We start from the raw sequence: 27606 nt of genomic DNA, 5'->3' as shown, positions 1-27606 counted from the left end.
TTGTTTATGAATTGACAAAAATATATTGAACAACTACTCTGTGCTATTCTTTAGGGAAATGGAATGAGTTGATAGTCTGCAAGTACATTTTGAACAAATAGTTATTGAATTGAGTGTAACAAAGTTGTTCTCTTGAAGGCTCTTTAGATCTTTCTAACATGCACATTGAATGCATTTAACTAGCTGATCTAGCCTCAAAGTTGGCTTTAGCCAATATGTTCAGAATCAATACACGGTGATCTTGTTTGGTAACTGAGTTCTTCACTTTGTGGGACCAAATGTTTTAAATGAAAAGTTAAGTTTATGTTTAACTTAAACATGAATATTTTAAAGTCATATTTCCTAGTTTTAAAGCATGTCACCAGACTGGAATCCAGAGAGATAGCCCGTTTTACTGATGTCAAACTTAAAATTTTGTTTTGGCCAAAATTATTCTTTACTATAAGAAATAACTCTCTAACTTAATATCACGAATCCACTCTGAGGCTTAAATGAAAGATACCTTTGGAAATATGGCTGAAAACCACACCAAAACCCTGTTCTGGGTTTTTTTTCTTTCTTTCTTTTATCTGTTTTTTTTTTTTTTTACAACAGTTTATCAAGTCAAACAAATGATCCACAGCTATATACAATTACATGGAATATAGTCTCATCTGATCAGAAAATTTATCAGATCAACTTTTTTTTTAAGCCATGCTTTCCAGTGACATAGACAACACTACAAAATCAGCCAACCTGCAACCTTCATTTGGCTCACCATATACACATACTCCTCGACTTACAATGGGGTTATATCCCAATAAACACATCTTCAGTTGAAATAGTATAAGTTGAAGATGCATTGAATACATCTAACTTGTTGAACATAGTAGGTTAGCTTAGCATACCTTACATGTGTTCAGAACGCTTATATCAGCCTCAAAGTCATCTAACACAAAGCCTATTTTATTACTAAGTGTTGAATATCTCATGTAACTTATTGAGTACTGTACTGAATGCATATCATTTTTCATCATCATTAACTTGAATAATCATGAGTTGAATGCTCATTAAGTTGGGGACCATATTACTTAAAATATACTCTAGAGACTCTTAATAGGAAAAGATGCTGTTTTTCTGCTTTCACTTAATTAAATTAATTCAATTCAATTCACGTATTCATTCAACAAATATTTATTAAGCACCTACAATATGCCAGGCACTGTGCTGGGTGCTGGGGATACAACTGTGAACATGATAGACACAGTCCCTGCCCTCAAGGAGCTTACAGTCTAGTAGTTATACAGACAAGTACACAGGCAATTACAACGCAGTATGGTAAGTGCCGTGATGGGCAAAAGACATTAAAAAGGGCACCTAACTCAGTCTCACAGGCAGGGAGGTGGTGGATAGCCATGGAAATCTTTTCAGGGCAAGTAAAATTCAATTTGAGTATTGAAGGATGACTACAAGTTAGTCAGGTAAAGAGGAGACAGGGAGGAGTTACGCACTGAGGAAATAGTCTATGCAGTGCTCCATGTGCTGCTTTGGAGGTTCATTTGCTGATGGGGAGTAGCTGGATAGAAGTGAGAGAAGTCCTGGAAGAAATAAGCAAGGGCCAGGTCATGAAGGGGCTCATGTGATCTTCTCAAGAGCTTGAAATTTTTCCTGAGGGACGTGTGTGTGTGTGTGTGTGTGTGTGTGATTTATACTGTTTAAGATTGCTCTTACTGCAGCACAGAGATTGAATGGGGAATGGGATCTTGAGAATTGATGGAAGAAAATCAATCCTTCAGCTTTTCCAACTTTATTTTCCATAATATCATACCCTGTGCTCTCACTAGCCCTTCTAATGGCATTCATTCCTTAAATGAGCCATTGATGTTCATGGCTTTGGGGCACTGCTCACTCATATGGCTCTTTACACATTCTCCTCCTATGAAAACTCAACTCATCCTTCAAGACCAGACTTCTGAAATCATCCTAACTTGTGCTTTCTGCCAATACCCTAGGTACATGATTTTTATCTGTATTAGAGTACTTATTTATTATTTCAAATGAACCAAACCTTCTTTTGAACCATGTTAGTTTAATTCATAAGGTGATTTTTGTAAATAAACATGGGTATAATTTTCTTTACAATTTCCAGTTGAAAACAAAGACTAATTCTTCATTTGTTATCTACCCCAAACTATTATGAATGCCTTCATATGATTTAAAGGGAACAATGGGAATAAGGGGAGAAGCCCAAGAGACACACAATTTTATGCAGCAAAATACAGTCAAGTAAAATTTCAACACACAATTACAAGGTATGTTGTTGTTAGGACAGTGATTCATTCCCCAACTCAAAGACTCCATCTTTGACAATTTAATCTGTTAATGAGTCAAAGATCTGAAAAAGAGGGGTCGCTTAGTATGCAAAAAGTAATGAGGGCTAGCTACATTTTCCACTATGGCCCACGACTATTACAATCTCTCTTATAGTCTTATAATTTCTCAAATAACTTTTATAAGGATAAGAAAAAACTTCTAAGCTCTGTAGATATTGTAAGAACATCTGCTGTTTTATTCTTTTTGGTGGGTACAAAAACCACAATTTTGTACACAGAAGATTATAAATAATACTGTTAACATGAGTGACCCATAGTCTCTTCTGAGTCTACACTGCAGACTGGTGATTGAACCTAAATGTTCTCTTCCTTTTGCTTTTCTTCCTGGTTGTGAGACAAAAGCAATCTGTGAACCGACTCATGTGACAGAGTGAAGTTTACAGCAAACAAGAAGATGACCAACAACTTTTATAAAAAAAAGTCTCTAAAGTTTATTACAGTGATGGCATTTATATCAATTATTGCAATGTATTGTTCCCTAAGATGGTTAGAAAAAAGAATTGTGTTGTCCTCTACTGAATTTACATCAGTTAAAAAGCAAGCATGTTTCAGTATTTGTTTTCTCCAAAGTAAGTGTAAATACTTCCTTTATTTTTTTTTCCCCACAGGATTTACATGTTTGTTCATTATTTTCTTATCACAGTTTGGTGATTTGTTTTCTCAGCTGGATTTTCTTCCATGGACTATATGGGTGTTCTGGAGACACAGGTTAGCATGTTCACGGACTTCTATAACTATTTTATCCTTTCCGGTGATGACAAAGGCCTTTCTGAACAAGAACTTCACAGTTTAATGCGCTAACTCGCAAGTCTGATTAGTTTTTGAGTCCACTCGAATGAAATTTGTTGCTGTTAATACACCCATCCCAGATCCCTCCCCCACCCACTCCCCGAAAAAAACCTAAATTGTGAGTTTTCCTGATATAAAATCTGAGTTTGGGTTTCCGAGCTGAGCTCATGCACACGTTGCTGCTGCTGATGTCCGGCCAGCCCGTTAGGACCGACTTTCCGTTCTCAGCCAAAGGATTGGTTTAGCAAAGACCCGCGCGTGGCGTGTTCCTCAGGGCTGCGTTTCCATCAGTCACAAACACAGTTTAATTAAGGCACTCAATTATTTTTTTGGTTTTTATGGTAGGTCCGATGCAATGACAGCCAATCCTGAACTTTGTCTGATTGCAGTTCCAGCGTGTACAGCCTTTGGGCAGTCAGGCGTCAAGACGCGGCCATTCTCTCCCACACTCCCAGTGATGGATAATCTGGCTTTGTTTCTTATGGCTTCAGAAAAGGTCAGCTGGGTTACATGGAAAGGAAGCAAAAAGAACGCGGAGTGTTACCATATTTCTGTTTCTTCAACAAAATGTTCCACAACAAACACCGAAATATCAATAATTAGACATCTGCATTTTTTTCCATGTTCTTTTGGTCATATGAAAACTGCTTATCCAGGGAAAGGAAAGCTTACCTACACCGAAGAATGAATCTGTCTAGAGTTTGTGGTCCTACCTGTGGAAAAACTCATTCTAAAATCATAATATTTAACTACTGTTAGTAAATCTGGGCAGGAAACATCTTTTAACTTGCTGCACTGTATATCTTAGTACTTCTGGATGAGCTTAAAAGCTCTTTAATGTTTGACAACATTCTTTAGATAGTATTTCCTTGTTATGAAATGTCTTTACAGTGCAAGGATTAGACTCCTAGAACTAACGAAGTACCTAAACAAACTATATGTATAGACTTCGTGACAGATTTTCCTGTTTTATAACACAGACTTATCCACAGACACTTCATTCATTCATACCAGTTATAGACATGACCCAGAACAGCACAATTAGTGACATATAGTTCACTCTATGCAATTATGGACACTAAGGCTCCATATTTTAAGAACTGTATTTAAAAGGGGTGCACTGAAAAGGGATATGTTTCAAAGCCAACTGAATGGTCATCACTGGGGAGCCTCCCATATTGAGGTTAAAGAGTCAGGGAACTGAAATCAGTAAATTCCTGTTCCTTATCCATTAGAGAGCAGATAACATTATACAAAGGAGAAACAGGCACTGTTATTATATTAGTCTCATTACTGTTCATTCACTGTCTAAATTCTTTCTAGTAGCTAGAATTATAACTTAAGAGGAAAATAGGGTAAAGGAGCGATTCCCTAAGTTTGTTATGACTTAGTTCATAACTCACAACTCATCATGTATCTAATTCCTTGTTGTGAATTCAAGTTTATCCAAATCTTTAGGAAATTCCATCCCTGTGTTTATTCTGCCCTGGAGCTTAAATATTAGAATAATTATATATTAAGTAATGAAATCAGTAACTAGTTTAAAAACTGGTGGAATAAAAATGTTTACAGATCAGTTACTCTGAAAACTTTAGAAAGTTGAAGTCAAATTGCTAGTAATGACATATAAGTGACAAAATCAAGGTCAATATCACAGATCTGTTTCAGTAAACAGTCTTAAAAATTAATGCTTATCATCATAATCAGAATTGGGGATATGGTCTTTACAGAAACATGGATAGCTTTTATATTTAGAAATCATGGAAATATAACGAGGATTTTAGAGAAAAACAACACTTCTACCTGATTATCTTCTATTAGCCCCTTGAAATCAAAGTTCTTCTGACTTTTATTTGTCACATAATAGGCACTCAGTAAATATTTGTTGAGTGGATGAATGATCTTATATAGGAAGATACTTTTTCTCTTTCTTGTAAATGAAACTGATAGGATAATATTCTAAAATTATTCATAATTTATCAAATCTCTACACTAAAAGGGTAGATTTTATTGTATGTAAATGGTACCTTAAAAATGTAATGAATACATTGCCCACTATTTTAATCAAGAACCTCACTCATATAGAATAATCTCACCAAAGGAACTAAAAAGGATACATGATTGCAGTAGTCTCGTTTTTTGAAGTGAGACTCTTGGGAGATTGTTTTATTGGAGGTGAATATTTTTCTACTCAATATTAGAGTACATATGCTTTTAGGTGTGTGTATAAAAAGAAGCATTAGCAAAGCAGTACTATTTATATCAAGAAAATCTAGCAACAAAATGGATTTAAGAAACATAAGCCAATACTTGGTATCAAGATGCTAAATAGCTTTCTAGTGTAATCTTTTCAGTTTTATGTGTTTTAGATGGACATTTTGGGGGTCAGAACCCTTTAGTGAGTACCTAACTATATGGAACACTCCAGTTACAGCATTGGCATTTTTCATAATCTTCTAAAGAAAACAATTTGGGAGCAGATTTGGGAAGTTTATATTAGTTAGATAAAGCCATATGCTGAGGAAAACAAGAAAAATGAGTATCTATGAGTCTAATCCAAACCAATGTATTAGCCCATCTGAAATCTTTGGAGTCCCCAAACCACTCAGAGTCTCCAAACCACTCATCTCTTGTTTAACAAGAGATTTAGGAAAGATAGTTCCAGAGAATTCATGGGTACCTACTAATCACTAAATTTAAAACCAAGATCAAAGTCTGAATATGCTTCTTGAGATTCCCTTTCAACATTTAATGTTAAGTAAAATAGACAATTATTTGTTAAAACCCACTAGTCTAGCTTTGTTTTAATTTTTCTTCAAGAGGAAATGCTAAAATACCATTAATAAAAGCATGGTAATTTTTAAAAAGTGTTTACAGAAGGCTTTTGCCATAAAAATCTGTTTTTGTTTTCTTTCTTTTCTTTTCTTTTTCTTTTTTTTTTTTTTTTTTAAGACAGAGTCTCGCCCAGGCTGTCGCCCAGGCTGGAGTGCAGGGGCATGATCTCAGCTCACTGCAAGCTTCACTTCCTGGGTTCACGCTATTCTCCTGCCTCAGCCTCCCAAGTAGCTGGGACTACAAGTGCCCACCAGCATGCCCAGCTAATTTTTTGTATTTTTAGTAGAGACAGGGTTTCACTGTGTTAGTCAGGATGGTCTCAGTCTCCTGACCTCGTGATCCTCCTGCCTCGGCCTCCCAAAGTGCTGGGATTACAGGCGTCAACCACCGCGCCTGGTCTTCTTTCTTTTCTTGATCATGTTTGTGAGGAAAGGAAAACTTCCAAAGGTTGAACAATTCCATATAATCTCAAATACACCCTCCTCTTTTATAGATTAATGCAATGAAGTGTATTACTTAATAAAATTTTGACTTTTCTTTAAATCTGTTTTAGCATTTTTATTTCCTATACTTAAACATCATCTGCATCTTCCATAAAATGCCATTTCTATTCATCTTGATGTGAATTTTTTGAGGCTCCTCAAACTGGAAAACTTTCTAGTAATTTTACTTACGGTCTGGGTTTTGTTGGATTGCTGTGGCTTATGTTCCCTTGAGGGATGATCACTTTTTACTAGAATGTACCACAGATTGAAGGTGTCAGGTTTTGTTTTTGGGATTCTGGGGCAATATTATTTTTGAATTACCAATCATTTCCATAATTATGGTCATAGAGTTTATGGAAGTTTTCCTTTAATTTGAGAGTACAATAAAAACTGCTTACTTATAAGTTTTGACAGGCACTGATTATTTAATTTATCTTGAATGCCACTGTCTTTTAAAATGTCAGACGAATGTTTCCTATTTGTTTGAAATGTATTGTCTTAAGTGTTCAAATCTACCTCTAAAGGCAATTCATGTGAACTTCAATGTCAAGTTGTAACTCCAAATACAATGTTATATATAAATTGTATATATATGATGTGCAAATTTACATCTCCTTTTAATAACTTCCCTGAACTTGGAAATGAAATAGCATACATAGTATTTCTTTCTAAAAATTTCTAATTCTCTTTTTTTACTTGCTTTGCTTCCCCACCCTTGTGCCTTGGTGATGATGACTGGAGTGCCTTTATTATGTCAAAGAAAAGTCAGTTTTAATGAACTGGTAACAAAACCTAGTAAGGACATCTTACAAAATTCATCTCGGAATTCAGTCCAAATAATTGGTTCTGAAAACTAATCAAGTATTGTTTTTCTCAATTTGAAAAAAGTCTCTCATCAACTGTAAACATTAAGATGAAAGCATTCCTCTAATGGCTAAGACACCTTGATATTATCCCACCTTGTAGTTTTGCTATTATAAGACATGCTAAAAATGTTTGGATCGAGTGGATTGAGGATTTAGTTCTTAATTCTTTTTTCACAAAATTAGGAAAGAATAATTTTGGAACTATCAATGTGCTATTGTACTCAGTCACTGATTTCTATATTATGGATGAAAGCAATCATATCTTGATTAAAAGGGATGGCATTGGCTCTTTGCTTTAAGATACAAGTATTTCAAAAGCTTTCATACAAACAAATACAAAAATCAAGTGTGTTTAGCTGGTGTAAACTCAGATGTACATCTTACTGAAAGTATATCGGGTTTTTGACTCTAGGGTACATCAAGTGCCAAATATCTCTTGGAAGTTCAAAGACTGATTTATCATTGTAATGAAACTGAGCAGCCTATTCAGTTAGCTATTATAGATAATTTTAGAAAATGGGTTTCAGAGTCCTGATTTTAGGAAGAGCAATAACAAATCCTTTCAGATCTTATTTTAAAACTACTTTCTATTACTAGAGGAAAGAAGAAGTGCACATTTAGATTTTTTTTTTTTAAATAACCTCCATCTCCTATATTTTACTGAATGCTTACAATTTTTTATTGTGCCATGATGAGAGGATGTGAGTAAGTGGTGCTGACCTGGATTGCTTAAAAGCAATTGAAATGAAAAAAAAAAAATAGCTCATAATGACTCACTGCAATTTTTATCTTTTTCTGAATCTTTCTTATAGGACACAAATATTGCTGATGTCTCTGATGGAAAAACTGCTGTATTGCCTAAAATGTCTATTTACCTTAGTGATACTTTGAGCATAAAAGTTGAATTTCATCTAATAAATGTGAATTGTAGTCAAAATTCTGATCATCACTCTTCCTTAAAGTTCTGGCTCAAGGACTACCATCGGATAAATAAAAAGTGGGATTTCATGTTTTAAAAATGTAGAATAATGACTAATGTAAAACAAATTAGAAGAGGAGCCAAAATTCATTGAGCATATACTCTCTGCCTTGGAGTTTTTACATGTGTTGGTCCTCAGAAAACAATATGACCTTGTCAAAAATAGGCAACTGTCTGGGTTTTGGTCACTTGGAAGAGATTTTGTGCTTATTTTTTAGCACCTACCCTAAAATTGAACTGTTACAGGAAATATTTGCCCAGTTGATACGCAAGGAATCCCAGATCTAATTTCCAATTTTCCCCAAATTTCAGGTAGATTATACTGTTTAATCATTTCACAGAGCAATTCTGGTTTTTTTTATCTTTCTGACTCTTGCAATGCAGATATCTATTGGCAACATAAAGTTTCAAACAGTACATCTGCAGCCAAAGAAAACCGAACCAATTTGCACTGAAGTTTTCAAAAATATAAAGCTCTAATTAGAAGCAAGCAATACCACCACTGGACAGACAGGTCACAACACTGCGTTCACAGGATGCATCCCCCACTCACTGTAGTCGGCCCTAAGTCCTACCCCTAAATTTTAATACTTTCGGTTCCATATACGTTGTAACCTTCTCTATAGGTTGCTAAATTCTGGGTATTCTGCGAGGAAGTTGGGTTAAAAGTCTGTGCACTCTTTGCCACCTTCATTCTCTTCGCTTCTGCCCTGGACTTGTAACAGAACTCTATCAAAGCCACCAGCATTGCCAAGCCCAAGCCGCCAACCAGAATGTAGAAGACGCCTGCTACGTTGCTCAGGCTCAAGGCACTCGTCTTGTCCTGGGGGGGGGATAAAGACATTTCAGTTAACTGCAGACATGTCACATCCAAAAGGTAAAAGAACACATGAAACCCAAAAAGCCAATGAAAGTAAACGCTTAATTTAACCTGAAATTATTTACAAGTATAAGTCACTGATGTAGGTTTATAATTTAAACATAAAGCTTATAATAGCTCTTAAGAGAAGTAAAATTATAATAGTTATCAACAAATTGTATCTAATTACATTCAATGAAATCAGTAACATTTTATCGTTATTAAATATGCAGTGAAAACCATTATACTTAGCCATATATAAGCATTTATGTATTTACACAGGGTGGCAGAAGTGGGGTTATTATTGTTAAGTTTGAAAATGAGAGGTTTAAAATCCAATTATGGGAGAAAGGGGACCTCTTTTGGCTTTGCTTCTATTAGAATATGCTTTTTAACGTCTGAGATTTCTCTTGAATAAATCCAACTCCACATTTCCTAGTTGAGCAACTAAGGAGTTGTTGAGCTGATAGTTTCACATTTTGTTCATCATTAATTTACCAAATATATGAAAATAATATACCAAGGTACACATTATTTGTTCTTTCAGTTTCTACAAGGGAAGTCTCATGGAAAATGTTACTTTTGCATATTATACACTATTTATAAATAATTATATAAGTGTAATTCAAGTAGTTTTTAAAGATAACTTTTAAAAATATATAAATTATTATGGTCAATTGAAAAATAAGTTATTTATGGATGATTTATAATTACTTTTATTAATTAAAAATACAATATCATTCCCACTTAAAAATGCTTAATCCATTAATATTTTAGAGATATTATTCTTCAGAGTTTCAGTATACATATGATCTCATAATAAATCCAGAATAATCTCTAAGTTCTACTCTTGTGATTGGAAGATACTAAAATTGTAACAAGAATCCAAAATTGTCTAATAAATTGTAAATATGTTTATGACATAATATTATTGCAAGAAGTATTTTGGTAAGCTACTTGAAGGATGCCCTGTAGTCATTATCTTCTCAGCAGGATGTTTTGTGCAAAATGTGATTCTGACCCTTAAAGAGTTTATAGGAGAGTATTTAATTCAAAAGGTGCACTATATACACTGTCACTTTAGTCACAACATCAACCGACTGGGCCAAACAATTTAGGGTAGCTTCATTTTTAAAATAATTACTCATTAAGTATTTGCGCTTGTCTGACTTTACATCAGGATTTCAGGTAATGGTTTAATTATCTGACCAAGCTTGTCTCATTCCACTCTGGTTAAAAGACAGGCAGAAAGGATTAAAGACCTGAAAGGGATTCATTAACACTAATTTGTCTCCTTAAATTAACTGAGGCTCTCTCCTATTTAAACCAGTCGTGTGTTTAATATCTTAGAATATCCAGTAATTTGTTTTCTTTCTTAAAGAAGATACAGAAAGAAATAAAAGGGGATTCCAAGAACCTTCAGCTCTGGCTTTCAGGTGCTGTTACTATAGTCTATCAACTTGTGTAGGTATTTAGATTCACTGATAAACTTGTGATTTTTTTTTAAAATAAAAACATAACTTTTTCCACTACTTTTATTTCTACTTAACAGAATTAGGCATGTAGGTTCCTGCATTTTTAAATTTTTTTCCTACATTGTTTTAAAAAGAATTTATGATTAAGAGATCTTAGAGCTTGAGAATATTATTCATAAACATTGATTAATTAAAACAATTTCAATTGGGTGAGTAGAATTGAAAGGTTCACTCTGTTTATCAGCACAGAAATATAATAGGGCTTCTTCAAACTAAATTGGAATGCTTGGCACTATGGTGACAAAAGACAGAACCTCTGAGTAAGCATTTATTTAATATTTAGAATCTCTTTTTTCTGGTTTACTACAGATTTCCTGTTTTGAGAATACATCAGTTCTTAAAATAACATGATTTCATGAAATATTTGCCTCCAAAACAAACATAAAAACTACCCCCAAAAACACTACTTTTATTAGTGGTACGTAAGTTTGAGAATAATATAAAAGGAATTTTATTATTTTAAAAAATTTTGCAGTTTTAAGTTAATTTGAAAGTCTTAATATTGGGGAGCAGGTTGCAGTTTCTTGGCAAGACCATCCCTATGGTTGAAATTTATGACATTAGCTTTTAATTTAGGCAGTGGCTGAGTGTATAATGTTCAGTTTTTATGGTTTCCATATACTTTTAACAATTGCTCCCGTTTACTGCTTTGTGAACACAAGAGGAGGCCCCGAACTGCAGCGACTGACCTTGCTTCCAGAGTCCTTGGGTCCACATTCACCTTTATCGTACCACCATTTGTTTTTCAGCTTGTCTAAGACGCCTGCCTCACTGAGTTTCAAAACGGCAAGGTTTACAGGAGTTCTTCACGTGGAAAATAACATAAATAACATTATATATGTTATTTTATGTTATTCAAGTAAAACTACATTAGAATCGCATGGCAAAGTGACAGAGCAGAGGCCACAGTAGGTGCTATGTCTTGTACTGTAGGCCCAGGTTTAGAATCAGACATAAAACTGGGGCCTGCTCCATCGCTTTAGGTAACAGGCACATACTGCTAGGGAGGATTTTTAAATAAAATGTATGCAATTACTGTGAATCCAAAACTATTGGCCTTGGTTGGGTTTCTGGAACATTTACCATTTTCCCACGTAAATGTGGCAGTCATTCAAAATCCAGAAGCTTCTTTTTGTCCTCTTTCAAAATTAAGGAAGTAGCTGCAGGTTGACAGACAGACTGAAATAGAAGCTAGGTAGGACTGATTTCATTCCTGGCATGCATTATGATTCAGCTCATGGTATTTGATTTTATGCTATAAAAGTATGTCTACAGTATCCATCATTAAATTGACTTCTTGACCACTTTCTTCCAATACCTAATTGAAAAAGGAGTGTGATTTCAGTGTTACAAAAGACCATCTTATGCAGAGGAAGGTCATCAGGAGACAAATATTTAAATAATTATTATAAAGTATAAGCCCATAATAATACTTTCCTTCTAAATTGCAGTCTTTAACATAAATAATATCACCAGAAGCATCTATCTTGAATCTATCATCTATTTATCTTTTCATCTATCTTGAATCTTAAAGTATATTAATGTACTTTAAGTACAAGGTGAAGTGACTATAATATATTCCACAAATTCTTACCAACAAAAAAAGACAGGTAGAGGTAATCAAGATTTTTCTAAATAGACAAACTCCTCTTATAAGAAGACTCTATTTATATTTATAAGAGACTCTATTTGTCTCCTCTACCATCTTTGATTCCTTCAATACTAAATATTGGATTAGGAGTTTCAGGGAGGAGGACATCAGTCATTACCTGGCGTCAATATTCCAAGGAATTTAATAATTCTTTCAGTTTTCACTCCCATATTATAATATGAAGGCCAAGACAATGAAGGGAAAGCAGAAACTTTTAGGATCTTTTGTTGTTACTGTTTTGTTGGCTTACTGGTGTTTCGTTTCGTCCCGAGACAGACTTGTCATATTCCTCTGGGCACTTTGCCTGGCTGTATCCCCTAATGCGCCTCAGTTCTTCTAGGAAATGCTGAATGCATCTGGAGTTACAAGACGTGCATTTATTGGGGATTCATTCCAAAAACCTATCTACACAACTAGGAATTGCATTAAGAATGATGGTGATCATGACAGCTAACATTTACTGAGCATTTGCTATGTACCAGGCACTGTTAAAAGCATTTTTCATGTTCACTAACATCATTCACATTTTACAAATGAGGAATCCAAAGCACAGGCAGCTTAATTTATCAAGTTACACAGCGAGGCAGTAGCCTAATCAGGATTCCTGATAGTATGACTTCATAGCTTTTGCAATTAAAAATATTAATAGCAGAAGACTCACAAAATGATGTTTCTAGTTAATTGGGCTTTCTGGTTAAACTAAAACCCATTTTTTTTTTTGTATGGTTAGTTTTGAAAAAAATTCTAAAATATAAATTTTTATTTTTGTTTATATGGTTTCTGGATATAATTTAAATTTTGTTTCAATGTTATATAACTATGGCTTAGGTTCGTTGTTCCATTGAAGAAGTAATATACATTTGCCATGATCCTAGAATATTATGTTGATTTTTGAATTAAAATCTGACATGAGCATGATTTAATACTTTCTACTGAAAGCTGAATTTGGGGGTGGGGTGAGTTGAGGATTATGGTTAATTGGGGTGTCTGGTTATTTTAAACTCAATTACTTTAGATTTTTCTATCCATACCAACCACTACTCTCTGCACCTGACCCCCAACCTCCATTTGTGACCTGATTGTTACAGTAACCACACCTCTGGGTTTACTAGTGATGTGCAAATCCCTTGAGAGCAGAAGTCACATCTCATTTATCTACGTAAAATGGTATTTTCCAGAGTATCTGACTCAGAGTAGGTGCTCTATAAAGTAGCTCGATTTAAAAAATGACAGAGCAAGATTTTTGAATCCAGAGCAAGCTTTTTCTGGAACTGATACTCTAAGGGTTTTTAGGTCCCCAGACAAGCTCCCCAAAGCCTTTGTAACACATGTGTAGCTAAATTATATTAACCTATATTGCAGTTCTTGAATGGGGTGGGTTGGGAGGAGGAGGACTCAGTGCTGAAAACCGGAGGAAAGTTAAAGAGTTTCCTTTAAGTTTCTCCATGAAGGGACAATTGAAGGCAAAATTGTGAATAAGATGAAGACTGCATTAGGCTTCTCTCTCTCATCTTAAGGCAGTCTTTTCTCCTGTGCCCTTCTTTTTCCCTCTGGTCTCCTTATTCTTTCTGCTATTTCACACCAGTAACCCGGTTTTAGAGGGTAAAATTAGATTAACACTTTGAATATAAGACATTTAGTATCAACCATAATTAATGTTCAACTAGTGGAATATCAGAACAAGGAATTCATTACCAGGAGAGTCCTTCTCCATGGGCTAGATTCCTTCAGTGTTTTTTGTTTACTACCAATTTTTTTCCTTTCCATGTTTTCCTGGTGATGAATGCATATTTTCTGTACTAATTCCTTTATTCTTGCATTGGTTGTCAGGCTGTGATAGAGGAAAGCGGCTTATTTGTAAGTATAGCATCTATCAAAGTCAGAAATGGCTGTATTCTTCAAAGTGCCAAATTATCAGGAAGTGTACGACCAAATATAATGCCTAGAGAAAACATTATTGATAAAGTCACACTTACAAAATAATTTTTATATGAATATCCACATCTATGAGTGCGTATATTTTACACATGCAGAAACAGAATAAAGTATCAAATTAACAGAAAAAATAATTTTGTAGCTGCAATAATGGGTGATTGATGGTTGCAGCTGTTGCCAAAATTTCTAACTAGAACCAGGATTGAATAACTGGCATAAAAATTGGCCTAAAATTCTTTGTATGGTTTGTGCTTTGACTAAACCATACCAGGTTAACCAAAGTGGAAAATACATTTTAGACATTGCAATCAATATTTTAAAAGTGGCTCATTCATTGTCAAGTAGTAAATTTTTGTTATTTTATTCCCAAGAGTGAGTATGAATTTCCTATGATCATAAAGGAGGACCATATCACAATAATATTAACTCATATGAACACTATCAAAGGATCGTTTTCAAATGAAGGAATTTGTACCTCATAAATCATGCATTTCTGCTTTATTTCGTGTAAGATGCAGGACCTTGTTCTACATCTCTTTTGTTAATTTTTTACCTTTCAAGGAGAAGCCTCTTGGCTGAGGACTGCTACGGTCAGAACTTCATAGCACTGACAATGGCTGTCAGGTGAGTGAGGATGCTAATTACTGCACGTCTTGGAGTGTGACAGGGAAGCGGCTGCAGCAACCGCAAATAGTCTAGTTGTTCGTTATATTAAATCTGAGCTCCTTGAGGGAAAGGACAGTGGTAATTCTCTATTTCTACACAGGTACTGGCATATGGCTGCGTTCAAACACGAGTTTAATAATTTGCTGCTGAATGGAAGGCTGGAGAGGTTACAGTCCTGTGAATGACAAGTGGGTCAGCTGTCTCATAGAAACCTTTCCATGTGTGGTACAGGTTTCCATATTTCCCTTCGTCATTAGATGAGTCACTGTTGGGATAGTTAGTTTTCTCCTACCAAGATTCTGTATTTGAAGGTCAGCTAAGCCAGGATTTCAGCATGTGTGTGCTGAGTTCTCTCTGTATTTTTCCTTCCGCACTGAATTGGCAGCATTGGTCTTTTCTGCTTTAGTTTTACACACAAAGGCTTTAGAGTCAGCTGCATTTCTCACTTCAGGACTTCTCCTTATTTTACCTCTTTTGATGAAGATCAGGCCAAATGGGAGGGGCAAGGTAAGTTTACAAAGAAAATCAGTCACCTGAAGAAGGCACAAAATGAAAACGAAAAAGCAACAACTGCCTCCTAGTAATTTACTGTGATTTAAGTCAGCTCAGGCCAGTTAAAATATCATCTTTTATGACAAAATCAGAGTAGGGTATTACTAACATTTAGAGTGCAACAATCTATTCTCTTGATGATAAACCTTAAACCAATATACAACCTATGTGAATTTTTTTTTTTTTGGTATAAAAACCCATTTCTGGAGGAAAAAATAAAACATAATGTATTTTATTTTGGGAGAACATTTTATGTTAATTTTTTATAACATGTTGGAAACCTACTTGTTAAAATTTGAAATAGCATTCATTCTAAAACATTTTGTAGTTCATGTTTGGTGAAAGTAATGTCACTGCATAACTGTAAGAGCAAGCAATTTGATTTTGGAAACTACAGGGTTAGATAGAAATTTATTCTTTTGGACAACAAATATTTACTGAATGTCCATTATGTACCAAACAATGAGCTGGATACAAGCTAATTAAATCTGACTGAGTTGTTCAGTTCATTTCAATAAATTAAAATGACTTTTGTTACATAGATTTTTCTAACATATATATTTCTATTATGCTTGCTTATTTTTCTCCAGAAACATCTTTAATGCACACCAAAATGGGACTTCATCATTTATATTTGTGGAAAATTTTATCAGTAAAGCAGTGTTTTACTTCTCTTGTATTTGTGATAACAATAAAATTTTTTTTTTTTTTTGGAGACGGAGTCTAGCTCTGTCGCCCAGGCTGGAGTGCAGTGGCGCGATCTCGGCTCACTACAAGCTCCACCTCCCGGGTTTACGCCATTCTCCTGCCTCAGCCTCCCGAGTAGCTGGGACTACAGGCGCCCGCCACCTCGCCCGGCTAGTTTTTTGTATTTTTTAGTAGAGATGGGGTTTCACCGTGTAGCTCAGGATGGTCTCGATCTCCTGACCTCGTGATCCACCCGTCTCGGCCTCCCAAAGTGCTGGGATTACAGGCTTGAGCCACCGCACCCGGCCGAAAACAAAGTTTTTTCTAATGGAATAGATTATCTTTGTTTTGATTTTCTCTGATGTTATTCTATGATATTTTCTGTTATTTCTAATTTGCATGAAAGAATGCTAGGTTATTAGTATAAAATTTAATAATTTTCTCTACATATATATTTATATATTTACGAAAACAATCAGAAAATTTGAGACAGTTGGAGCTCCAAAACATAAAATAAGTTATTACTCCTTAAGACGGTGCCTAGAATGGAGACAAAAGTTTGTCCTCCCTCCTGCTGAAATAGAACTAGTTATTAGATGGGAAGATGTAAGTGAGCTTAATTTGAAAGGCTTTTTAGATTAGGTGAGAAATTTCCCATCCATGAACTGTTTTCTTTAAGTCTAAAAATACTGATATATAATGAAGAAGGGCTCTGGGACACTAGCATATTCTGTTAATTGCCTACTTTTTTGTTCTTTAGATATTGCTTAGAAATTTAAAAAATCCTATTATTTTAGGAAGCTAGAGTTAAGATATGAAGTGAAGACAAAGTTGAGTTGATTTTGTTTTTGTTTTCTGATCATTTTGCAATTTGATCCATTTATGGAAGGCAAAAAATGTGTAGTTCATATGAGAGTCTTTGATTTGTTATTTAACATGAATAGAACCTGAGAGTTTTAGATGGAGAAAACGTTTTTGTAGGCACCCTAGACAGGTCTATGTGGAGTCAGGCTATTGTTGATACTGAACAATATTTGGTAGAAGTTCTGGTAAAGTAATGGTGAAAAAAACAAGACAGGCTTACCCCCCTACTCTCTCCCCTCTCTTCCCTAAATTGCTGTTTCAGAAACTTACATCCATTTCTACTTTCCAAAATTGAGATTCATAGGCTTATAATGTCTGATCCACAACCTCCTCAAAGGCAGAGATTTTCAGTGACAATTTTCATTAAGTTTGTTAGTCTGTCACTAAATTGATAATAGTTGCAAATATTTTTGCATTGACAGTAATTGCATACGTAAGTTTGTGAAGGGACTGGACTAGCAATTTGACCAGTATTAGTAGGTCCAAACCATAAGTCTCCCAGCAGATGCACCTATTACTTTACATACTGTTTACCCGCTTTTGGTGACATTGAGGCTAACCTTGGAGTCACCTCCCCCGCTGCCACATTCTCCTTTGTCGTACCACCATTTGTTTTTCAATTTGTCCAAGAGGCCTTGTTCATTCAGTTTTAAAACTGCGAGGTTAACAGCATTTCTTGAAACGATAAAACATATTTTGTAAGAAACTGCACAGCTGTTAAGATGTTAGAAGGAATGAGGACTTAAGCTCTTTTTAAGCTTCTCCCAGACGCTAAATAAACCTCTCATTTTACCATACTGCAGTCCCTTCCCCTGGAGTCCAAACCAAAAGCAATTGTAACTAATTTCAAATGTATTAAACATGCAGTATTTGGTGTTGTTCACTTTCACAGTTCATTTATTGTCAAATAACTGATCTCATCATCAATCAATTACATAGATTTTTTTTTGGCAAAACAGTAATAAACTGGAATTTACTAGTAATTGAGAAAGAAATGTGTCTTGAATTCCTTTGCCTCTAAGAATGCCAAAGATCCAAAAGAGAATGAAATTAAAATTCATTCCCACAAGGTAAAACAAAATGGCGTATACAAACCATCAAACCAGCCACTAATTTTTCTGTACTGATTCCCTGAAAACAAAGAGCAATTATCACTTTCTTTATTTTTTATGTGGGTTTAGTTTGCTCAATTTAGTTGTTCTCAGAATCTAGGATTTCCTGATCATTTGCTTCATGGACTGGAAGCTACATGATAGTAAAGAGACAGCAGCAGCTCTAGGGAAAAATTCTTATATCTAAATTTTGTGTTGATTCTTAAAGGCATTGAATGCTATTTAGAAATTAGGATTGCATATCCAGTTTGACTGTTTAAGTAATTAAACCCCAGGATGTCGTCCTGCATGTGATACTGACTTTGCAAACAAATCCACTGGATTAGATTTCCTCCATGCTTTTCTGTAAAGGGAAATAGAGGAGCTTATTTTGGCTATTCTTTAAGAGGATTAAAAATAGTGTCATGGGCCAGGTGTGGTGGCTCATGCCCGTAATCCCAGCACTTTGGGAGGCGGAGGTTGGTGTTCACTTGAGGTCAGGAGTTCAAGACCAGCCTGGCCAACATGGCGAAACCCTGTCTCTACAAAAAATACAAAAATTAGCTGGGCGTGGTTGTGGGCACCTGTAATCCCAGCTACTCAGGAGGCTGAGGCAGGAGAATCACTTGAACCTGGGAGGCAGAGGTTGTACTGAGTCGAGATTGCGCCACTGCACTCCAGCCCGGGCCACAAGAGTGAAACTTTGTTTCAAAAAAAAAAAAAAAAAAAATTAAACAACAACAACAACAACAAAAACCGTGTTATGGGCTTTTGCCTCCCATACATTTGGTTTCTTTCCTGCTTTCAAGTTACAGTTTTTAAATGATCCAATAGGTATTTCAAGAGATTTTTCCATCATTTAATAAAATTTCTGTTAAATTTAAGGAGTGGATCATATACTGAGGGAATTTGGGTAACGTTTGTGATATACTATTTTACAAATACTGAGTTTGGTGATCACTTAATGGCAAATGAATTATAGGTAAAATAAAACAACCATATTATCAAATAGCACTTCAATAATTGATTTGCAAGCGAAATGACATTTAGCTGACTAATAAAAAGTGTTGCATATTTTACCACTAATTAGCCTACTAAAATGTTTATTGTCTTAAAATGTATTCATAATATTTCAGGACAATAATGTGCTTTTCCATTTTGTGATGATCTGATCCACTCAGAGAGTAAACAGTTCTCATAAGTAAAATCACACACTTAAGAGTTTTAGTATTAACTGTCCTTAAGAATTAGACTGTCCATTTACTGAATGCTAATTAAGTAATTAGCTATTTCTACATTTCCAAGTAAGTGCCACAATAGTGGTGTAAAATAATGCAGGTACTTCCTAATGTGACAATATCAAGTTGTTAGTTTAATCACCAAAGGACCAAATTGAAATGTAGAAATAAAGACAGAGACATCTATTTTTAAAAAATTCTGCTGGGAGAAAGGAATTGTTTTATTTTGTGTCTACGAGGAACTAAATTTGTCTTTCAATAAATTAAGGTTAACTACTAAAATTCTCTCTTTTGGAGAAAATTTTTATAATCCATTTTATTTTAGCTTTAAATATTCATATTAATATTTTAAAAAATGAAGTAGTATTCCAATTATTTTCTGTGTTGGTTTAGACCATTACTCTGATAAAACTAAAATTATTTCATGAGAGGGTTATTTAACAGGGTTATTAGCCATATCCAAAGACAGTTTCACAGCACAATAGAAAACGAAAAAGCAAAATAAAGGAATGGATAAGGAAAAAAAGCTTTACGTTGAGAAAATTGTTTGGAATCAAGCTTTCTACAAAATTATTCTAAAACATTATCTTTCTAATACCATCTAACAGGCCATGTAAAAACAGTTTAGTTTCACACTGCTATCCACATACGTGTGTAATTTTATACGCTGGACCAACAGATAAGTTACTACTCAGTTCACAATTAATCTACATGTTTTCCTTCCAGAAACATGTGGTCCCTCAATAGAGTCCACTTAACACCATCATATATGAAATTTACCTTTCTTTAATGATGCATAGTGGAAGGCATTTTGTAATCAATATCTGGAGATAGTATTTCAAGATTTCTGTGCATGTTAAAAGTGTCTGTGGTTTTCTACAGTTGTCTAGCTAAATATGTAATTCTCTTGTGTAATAAGTTTAGGTCTAAAGGCCTCCTTAGATTGCTATTTAAACTTTAACATAAACCACATATATAATGACCATTTGGACATCTGTTCTATTTCATAGAATGAATCACTTCTACATGCTATTAATAATAAAAATCATCAATGACATATATATGTATATAATTACTTCACTCGTTTTACTGGACTAGGTTGAAAAGTACTTTTTGTCAAGCTAAGAAGAAAGCGAAATCCTGAAGAAGTAATAATAAACAAGGCTAAGGAAGCCATAAGAAGTCTGATAAATGAGGGACATAGAAAGCAGATACTTGCTGCAGCACATTTTATTACTGTTGTGAAATCCCCTTCAAATATTTCAGACATAGACTCAAAATCAAAGTCAGAAATTCATACTGATTGTAAGGGGTATTCTTGCCCTGATTAAGTATATCAGTGTCACTGTAATAGTGACGTGCCAAGCAGATAAGCGTAGAAGAAAAATATTTTTAGCTATTTCTTACATTAACTATTCCTTTTATTCCATTAAATGTAGCTTTTGCAAAGTCATTTGAAATGAATTGCTTTCCATTTAAAAATAGAAGAGGAGGAAAAAGCAACCACATTTTTTCTAGATATGTAAACCGTATTGGAGAGCCAGATGTGTTGACAATGAACTTGCATAGACTGAAATAGGTTCAAGGTAATGTGTTTGCCTTTGCCTTGTGAAAATCTAGGTGAGAAAATCCCTTCCCCAAATAGCTTTTCTCATAGTAATGAGATGACAGGGAATTTGATTCAGGCCTGGAATGAAATGCTCACTTGGTCAACTTCCAGGACCTCTGAAAAACTTCCAAAAGTTTTTATTTCTGGAATTTCCTTCAAATGAATTAAATTATAAAAATCCATACTTTACTGACCTAGCATTTGAGACTTACGTTTGTTAATGAGAATTTTGTTGAAATGTCATATAAAACCAAAACTTTAGTATGGGAACTAACATATGCAAATTTTTTCCATTTATTATTAATAATTTGGGGCACATTAATCTAGTGCAAAGTAAGATTTCCTTGTGAAAAGCATGCTTAATGCAGGCTAAGACATTTATTGCTTATTCTTTCCCCCTCCATAAATAACTTATCATTAAATTATATAGATCTGGATATGCTTTTAGGCTTACTTTTATGCCTTACTCATTATATTTACTTCTACATCATATTTCTTATAGTATAATTTCTCTATTGGTGAGGTATTAAAGTGTATATCTGATAAAATGTCAACCTAAATAAACAGGGCAAATTTAAAAAGTTTTCATAAAGCTTACTTTTATTTTTCTGATATCCTGGATTTGTAAATATTGTTGTAAAGGACAAATGATAAAACTTCTTAGATTTTGTCAATGTCTGCCCACAAGATATTCAGGACACATGTAGTTTGTAAAACAAATAATTTGCAGTATTCTCTTTGGTCTGGTTTAAACGCATTCAATTCCATCTCACTTAATGGGATGAACACTTTATTGTTGACTATGATGGCAATAGTATACGGAAATAATACAATTTATCTGTCTTAACTACTGTGTAATTGTGTTAGTGGGTTATTATCCTTATAAGAAAGTATCCGGTATCCATTAGTTATGCTAGTTGAGTATCCCTAATCCAAAAATCTGAAATCCTAAATATTAGCTCCAATTGTGCATTTCCTTTGAGCATTATGTTGGCACTTAAAACAATTTTTTTTGGAAACGTTTTAGATTGCAGGTTTTCAGATTAGGAATGCTGAACTGGTGGTAAGTATAACACAAATATTCAAAAATCCAAAAAAAAAAACACAAAACCCTGAAATCCAAAACACTTCTGGTTCCAAGATAAGGAGTATGAGTACTGTATACATAGTTTGAGGCCTGTGACCTCTTCACTGGAGTGCTCTCTTCATACTATATTCTATAAAATTTAAATATCAAGTGTTAAAATGCAGAATATTTACCTGAATGAGGCTGAGAGGTTTTTTTTATAGTCGTCAATAAATCTTAACATAGTTTAAAAACACTAAAAATAGTGTGACAAGAAATTGTGTAAAAATAAGAACTTTTCTTTAAAGTCAGCAAAAAACATGGATAGAAACTTACGCAGCAAGAAACATAAATCATATAAAATAATTCAGCCTTATTTGAAGTTAAACTAAAATCATATAAAAATAATTCTGCCTTATTTGGAGTACAACTAATGTGAATTAAAGCCATGCAAATTCATTTCTCATCATTCATACTAGGAAAGATAAAGATGTGCTTTGTATAGTTGAGTATTTAATAGGAGGAGCAGGCATTCTCATTCACTGATGATATAATTAAACACCGGAGATAGGATGGGCGGGGCCAAGATGGCTGACTAGAAGCTGTGGTGTTCGGAGGCTTCCATCGGGAAAAAACACAATAAGCCTCTGAATCCTTCACCGGCAACCAAGGTATCCAGGTTCTCTCATCAAAATTGACTAGAGGGCTTGCGTGACCCACTGAGAGAAGGAAGAGCAGTGTGGTGTGGTGACCCACATGGGGAAGCGGAACTTCCTCCACACAGCCAAGGGAGGCGGTGAGTACGCTACCCATCCGGGGAAACTGTGCTTTTCCCACGGAACTGTGCAGCCCACAGATGGGAAGATCCCACTCGCGAACCCATACCACCGGGGTCTAACGTGCCAACCTTGGAACATGTAGATTCTTACAGCCTCTCAGCTGGAATCTGCTTGAACCTACCGAACTCCGGGCGGGGCGGGGGAGGGGGCGGAGGGGCAACCAGCACCAGCTGCCTCTGCCTGCTGTCTAAGCCTTTTCAGCTGCTTGGGGGAGGGGCTGCCGCCAGCACTGGGACTCACAACTGCCTAACAATCTAAGCTACCTGGGTGGGGGAAGGGCAGCACCCATTTCTATAGCTCCAGGCTGTGCTTTTTCCCTGCTGGAGCCAGGGAGGCTGGACAGCTTTCTCCCCGCTGTGGCAGTCTCCAGTCAGAGTGACTCTGCAGGCCTAATCCCGACCCTTCCTTCCTCAGTGGGCGGGTCTTCCCTGCAGGATCTCCAATAACTCCAGCCAGAGGCTCAGGGACAGAATTCGGATCTTCCTGGGCCTGAGCTCCTAGAGGTAGAGGTGGCTGCAGTCTCTGCGGACCAGCAGACTTAGCCTCTCCTCCCGGTAGTTCTGAGGAATCCGGGCAGCTCAGATGGGTGGGTTTCCCCCTAGCAAAACACACCCTCTCCACCAAGGGACAAAGTGCTTTGTTGAATAGGTCCTGCCACCCAACTGATTGAGACCCTCCAACAGGGGTTGTCAGACACCCTATCACCAGAGCGATCCGACTGGCATCAGGTTGGTGCCCCTCGAGGTCAGAGGTCCAAGAAGAAGGAGCAGGCACCCATCTTGTCTGCTTTCCAGCTTCCTTGAGTGACATCTTCCGGCATGAACAAATCAGATGAATAAGGCCTAAAGTAAATCCCTGGCAAACTGCAGCAGCCCTACAGAAGAGGGCCCTGATTATTGAAAGAAAAACAAACAGCAACAATGACAGCATCAACAACAACAACAACAAAAAGGCCCCCACAAAAACCCCATCCAAGGGTCAGCAGCCTCAAAGAACGAAACTGGACAAACCCATGAAGATGAGAAAGAATTAATGGAAAAATGCTGAAAACCCAAAAGGCTAGAGTGCCTGTTCTCCAAATGATCACAATCTCTCTCCATCAAGGGTGCAGAACTGGATGGAAGATCAGATGGAGAATTGACAGAAGTAGGTTTCAGAAAATGGGAAATAAAAACTACAATGAGCTAAAAATGCATGTTTTAACCCAATGCAAAGAAGCTAAGAACCTTGATAAAGGTTAGAGGAATCACTAACTAGAATAACCAGTTCAGAGAGGAACATAAAAGACCTGATGGAACTGAAAAACACAGCATGGAAACTTCGTGAAGCATACACAAGTATCAACAGCTGAATCGACCAAGTTGAAGAAAGGATATCAGAGTTTGAAGACTACCTTACTGAAATAAGACATGCAGACAAGAATAGAGAAAAAAGAATGAAAAGGAGTGAACAAAGCCTCCAAGACTTCATAAAAAGACAGAACGTATGATTGGTTGGAGTACCAGAAGGAGACAGGGAGAATGGAAACAAGCTGGAATACACACTTCAGGATATTATCCAGGAGAACTTCCCCAACCTAGCAAGACAGGACAACATTCAAATTCAGGAAATACAGGAAATACAGAGAACGCTATTAAGATATCCCATGAGAAGATCAACCCCAAGACACATAATCTTCAGATTCTCCAAGGTCAAAATGAAGGGAAAACTGTGAAGGGCAGCCAGAGAGACAGTCCAGGTCACCTACAAAGGGAAGTCGGACTGATAGCAGACCTCTCAGCAGAAACTCAACAAGCCGGAATAGATTGGGGGTCAATATTTAACATTCTTAAAGAAAAGAATTTTCAAACCCAGAATTTCATATCCTGCCAAACTAAGCTTCTTAAGTGAAGGAAAAATATAATCCTTTCCAGACAAGCAAATGCTGAGGGATTTTGTTACTACCAGGGCTGCCCTGCAAGAGCTCCTGAAACACTAAATATGGAAGGGAAAAGCCAGTATCAGCACTGCAAAACCACACCAAAATATAAAGACTGATGACATTACGAAGAAACCACCGCAATAACTAGTATGCAAAATAACCAAATAGCATCATGATGACAGGATCAAATTCAAATATGACAATATTAACCTTAAATGTAAATGGACTAAATGCCCCAATTAAAAGACACAAACTGGAAAATTGGATAAGGAGTCAAGACCCATTGGGTGGCTGTATTCAGGAGACCCATCTTATGTGCAAAGACACACACAGGCTCAAAATAAAGGGATGGAAAAAATTTTACCAAGCAAATAGAAAGCAAAAAAAAGCAGGGGTTGCAATCCTAGTCTCTGGCAAAAAAAAACTTTAAACCAACAAAGATAAAAAAAAGACAAAGGGCATTACATAATGGTAAAGGGAACAATTCAACAAGAAAAGCTAACTATTCTGAATATATATGCACCCAATACAGGAACACCCAGATTCATGAAAATAGTTCTTAGAGACCTACAAGGAGACTTAGACTCCAACACAATAACAGTGGGAGAGTTTAACACCACACTGTGAGTATTAGACGGATCAATGAGACAGAAAATTAAGAAGGATATTTAGGACTTGAACTCATCTCTGGATCAAGTGGACTTAGTAGACATCTACAGAACTCTCTACCCCAAATCAACAGAATATACATTCTTCTCAGTGCCATATGGCACTTATTCTAAAATAGAACACATAATTGGAAGTAAAACACTCCTCAGCAAATGCGAAAGAACCAAAATCATAACAAACACTTTCTCATACCACAGTGTAATCAAATTAGAACTCAGGATTAAGAAAACCACTCAACTACATGGAAACTGAACAACCTGCTCCTGAATGACTACTGGGTACATAAGGAAATGAAGGCAGAAATAAAGATGTTCTTTGAAACCAATGAGAACAAAGATACAACATACCAGAATCTCTGGGACACATTTAAAGGAATGTGTAGAGGGAAATTTATAGCACTAAATGCCCCCAAGAGAAAGCAGGAAAGATCTGAAATTGACACCCTAACATTACAATTAAAAGAACTACAGAAGCAAGAGCAAACACATTCAAAAGCCAGCAGAAGGCAAGAAATTAGTATCAGAGCAGAACTGAAGGAGTTAGAGACAGAAAAAAACTCTTCAAAAAATCCATGAATCCAGGAGCTGGTTTCTTGAAAAGATCAAAAAAATTGATAGACCACTAGCAAAACTAAGAAAGAAGAAGAGAGAGAAGAATCAAGTAGATGCAATAAAAAATGATAAAGGGGATATCACCACTGATCCCACAGAAATACAAACTACCATCAGAGAATACTATAAACACCTCTATGCAAATAAACTAGAAAATCTAGAAGAAATTGATAAATTCCTGGACACATACACCCTCCCAAGACTAAACCAGGATGATGTCAAATAAACTAGAAAATCTAGAAGAAATTGATAAATTCCTGGACACATACACCCTCCCAGGACTAAACCGGGAAGAAGTTGAATCCCTGAATAGACCAATAACAGGCTCTGAAATTGAGGTAATAATTAATAGCCTACCAACCAAAAAAAAGTCCAGACCCAGATGGATTCACAGCTGAATTCTATCAGAGGTACAAAGAGGAGCTAGTATCATTCCTTCTGGAACTATTCCAATCAATAGAAAAAGAGGGAATCCTCCCTAACTCATTTTATTTGGCCAGTATCATCCTGATACCAAAGCCTGGCAGATACACAAGAAACAAAGAGAATTTTAGACCAATATCACTGATGAACATTGATGCAAAAATCCTCAATAAAATACTGGCAAACCGAATCCAGCAGCACATCAAAAAGCTTATCCATCACGATCAAGTTGGCTTCATCTCTGGGATGCAAGGCTGGTTCAACATACGCAAATCAATAAAAGTCATCCATCATATAAACAGAACCAAAGACAAAAACCACGTGATTATCTCAATAGATGCAGAAAAGGCCTTTGACAAAATTCAACAGCCCTTCATGCTAAAAACTCTCAATAAAGTAGGTATTGATGGGATGTATCTCAAAATAATAAGAGCTATTTATGACAAACCCACAGCCAATATCATACTGAATGGGCAAAAACTGGAAGCATTCCCTTTGAAAACTGGCAAAAGACTGGGATGCCCTCTGTCACCACTCCTATTCAACATAGTGTTGGAAGTTCTGGCCAAGGCAATCAGGCAGGAGAAAGAAAGAAATTGTATTCAATTAGGAAAAGAGGAAGTCAAATTGTCCCTGTTTGCAGATGACATGATTGTATATTTAGAAAACCCCATCTCTCAGCCCAAAATCTTCTTAAGCTGATAAGCAACTTCAGCAAAGTCTCAGGATACAAAATCAACATGCAAAAATCACAAGCATTCTTATACACCAATTAACAGACAAACACAGAGCCAAATCATGAATGAACTCTCATTCACAATTGCTTCAAAGAGAATCAAATACCTCGGAATCCAACTTACAAGGGATGTGAAGGACCTCTTCAAGGAGAACTATAAACCACTGCTCAATGAAATAAAAGAGGACACAAACAAATGGAAGAACATTCCATGCTTATGGATAGGAAGAATCAATATTGTGAAAATGGCCATATTGTCCAAGGTAATTTATAGATTCAATGCCATCCCCCTCAAGCTACCAAAAACTTTCTTCACAGAATTGGAAAA

The 27606-nt window shown here is 35.8% G+C and overlaps 1 protein-coding gene across 5 annotated transcripts in view; it reads right to left on the bottom strand.

Moving 5' to 3' along the window:
- Positions 1–1157: 1157 nt before the first annotated feature.
- GRIA4 (glutamate receptor, ionotropic, AMPA 4) overlaps positions 1158–27606 on the bottom strand; it is a 371925-nt gene continuing 345476 nt past the window's right edge. For 2 of the 5 annotated variants that reach the window (XR_001000109.1, XM_011926649.1), the window contains exons 15-17: positions 11410–11524; positions 9015–9149; positions 1158–3662 (exon numbers count right to left, since the gene is read on the bottom strand). Coding sequence is in view for 4 of the 5 variants with exons in the window: in XM_011926649.1 (XP_011782039.1) it covers positions 3498–3662; positions 9015–9149; positions 11410–11524 (415 nt within the window). In the remaining variant the exon portion in view is untranslated. Of the gene's footprint in view, positions 3663–8901; positions 9150–11409; positions 11525–17635; positions 17751–27606 lie in introns of all 5 variants that reach the window. The other 3 variants (XM_011926652.1, XM_011926651.1, XM_011926650.1) reach the window with 3 other exon arrangements.

This window comes from Colobus angolensis, unplaced genomic scaffold (assembly GCF_000951035.1).
Source record: "Colobus angolensis palliatus isolate OR3802 unplaced genomic scaffold, Cang.pa_1.0 Scaffold7, whole genome shotgun sequence".
Taxonomy (NCBI): Eukaryota; Metazoa; Chordata; class Mammalia; order Primates; family Cercopithecidae; genus Colobus; species Colobus angolensis.
The sequence above is the reverse complement of the archived record's forward strand: the minus strand, read 5'-3'. Positions and strand labels throughout refer to the sequence as shown.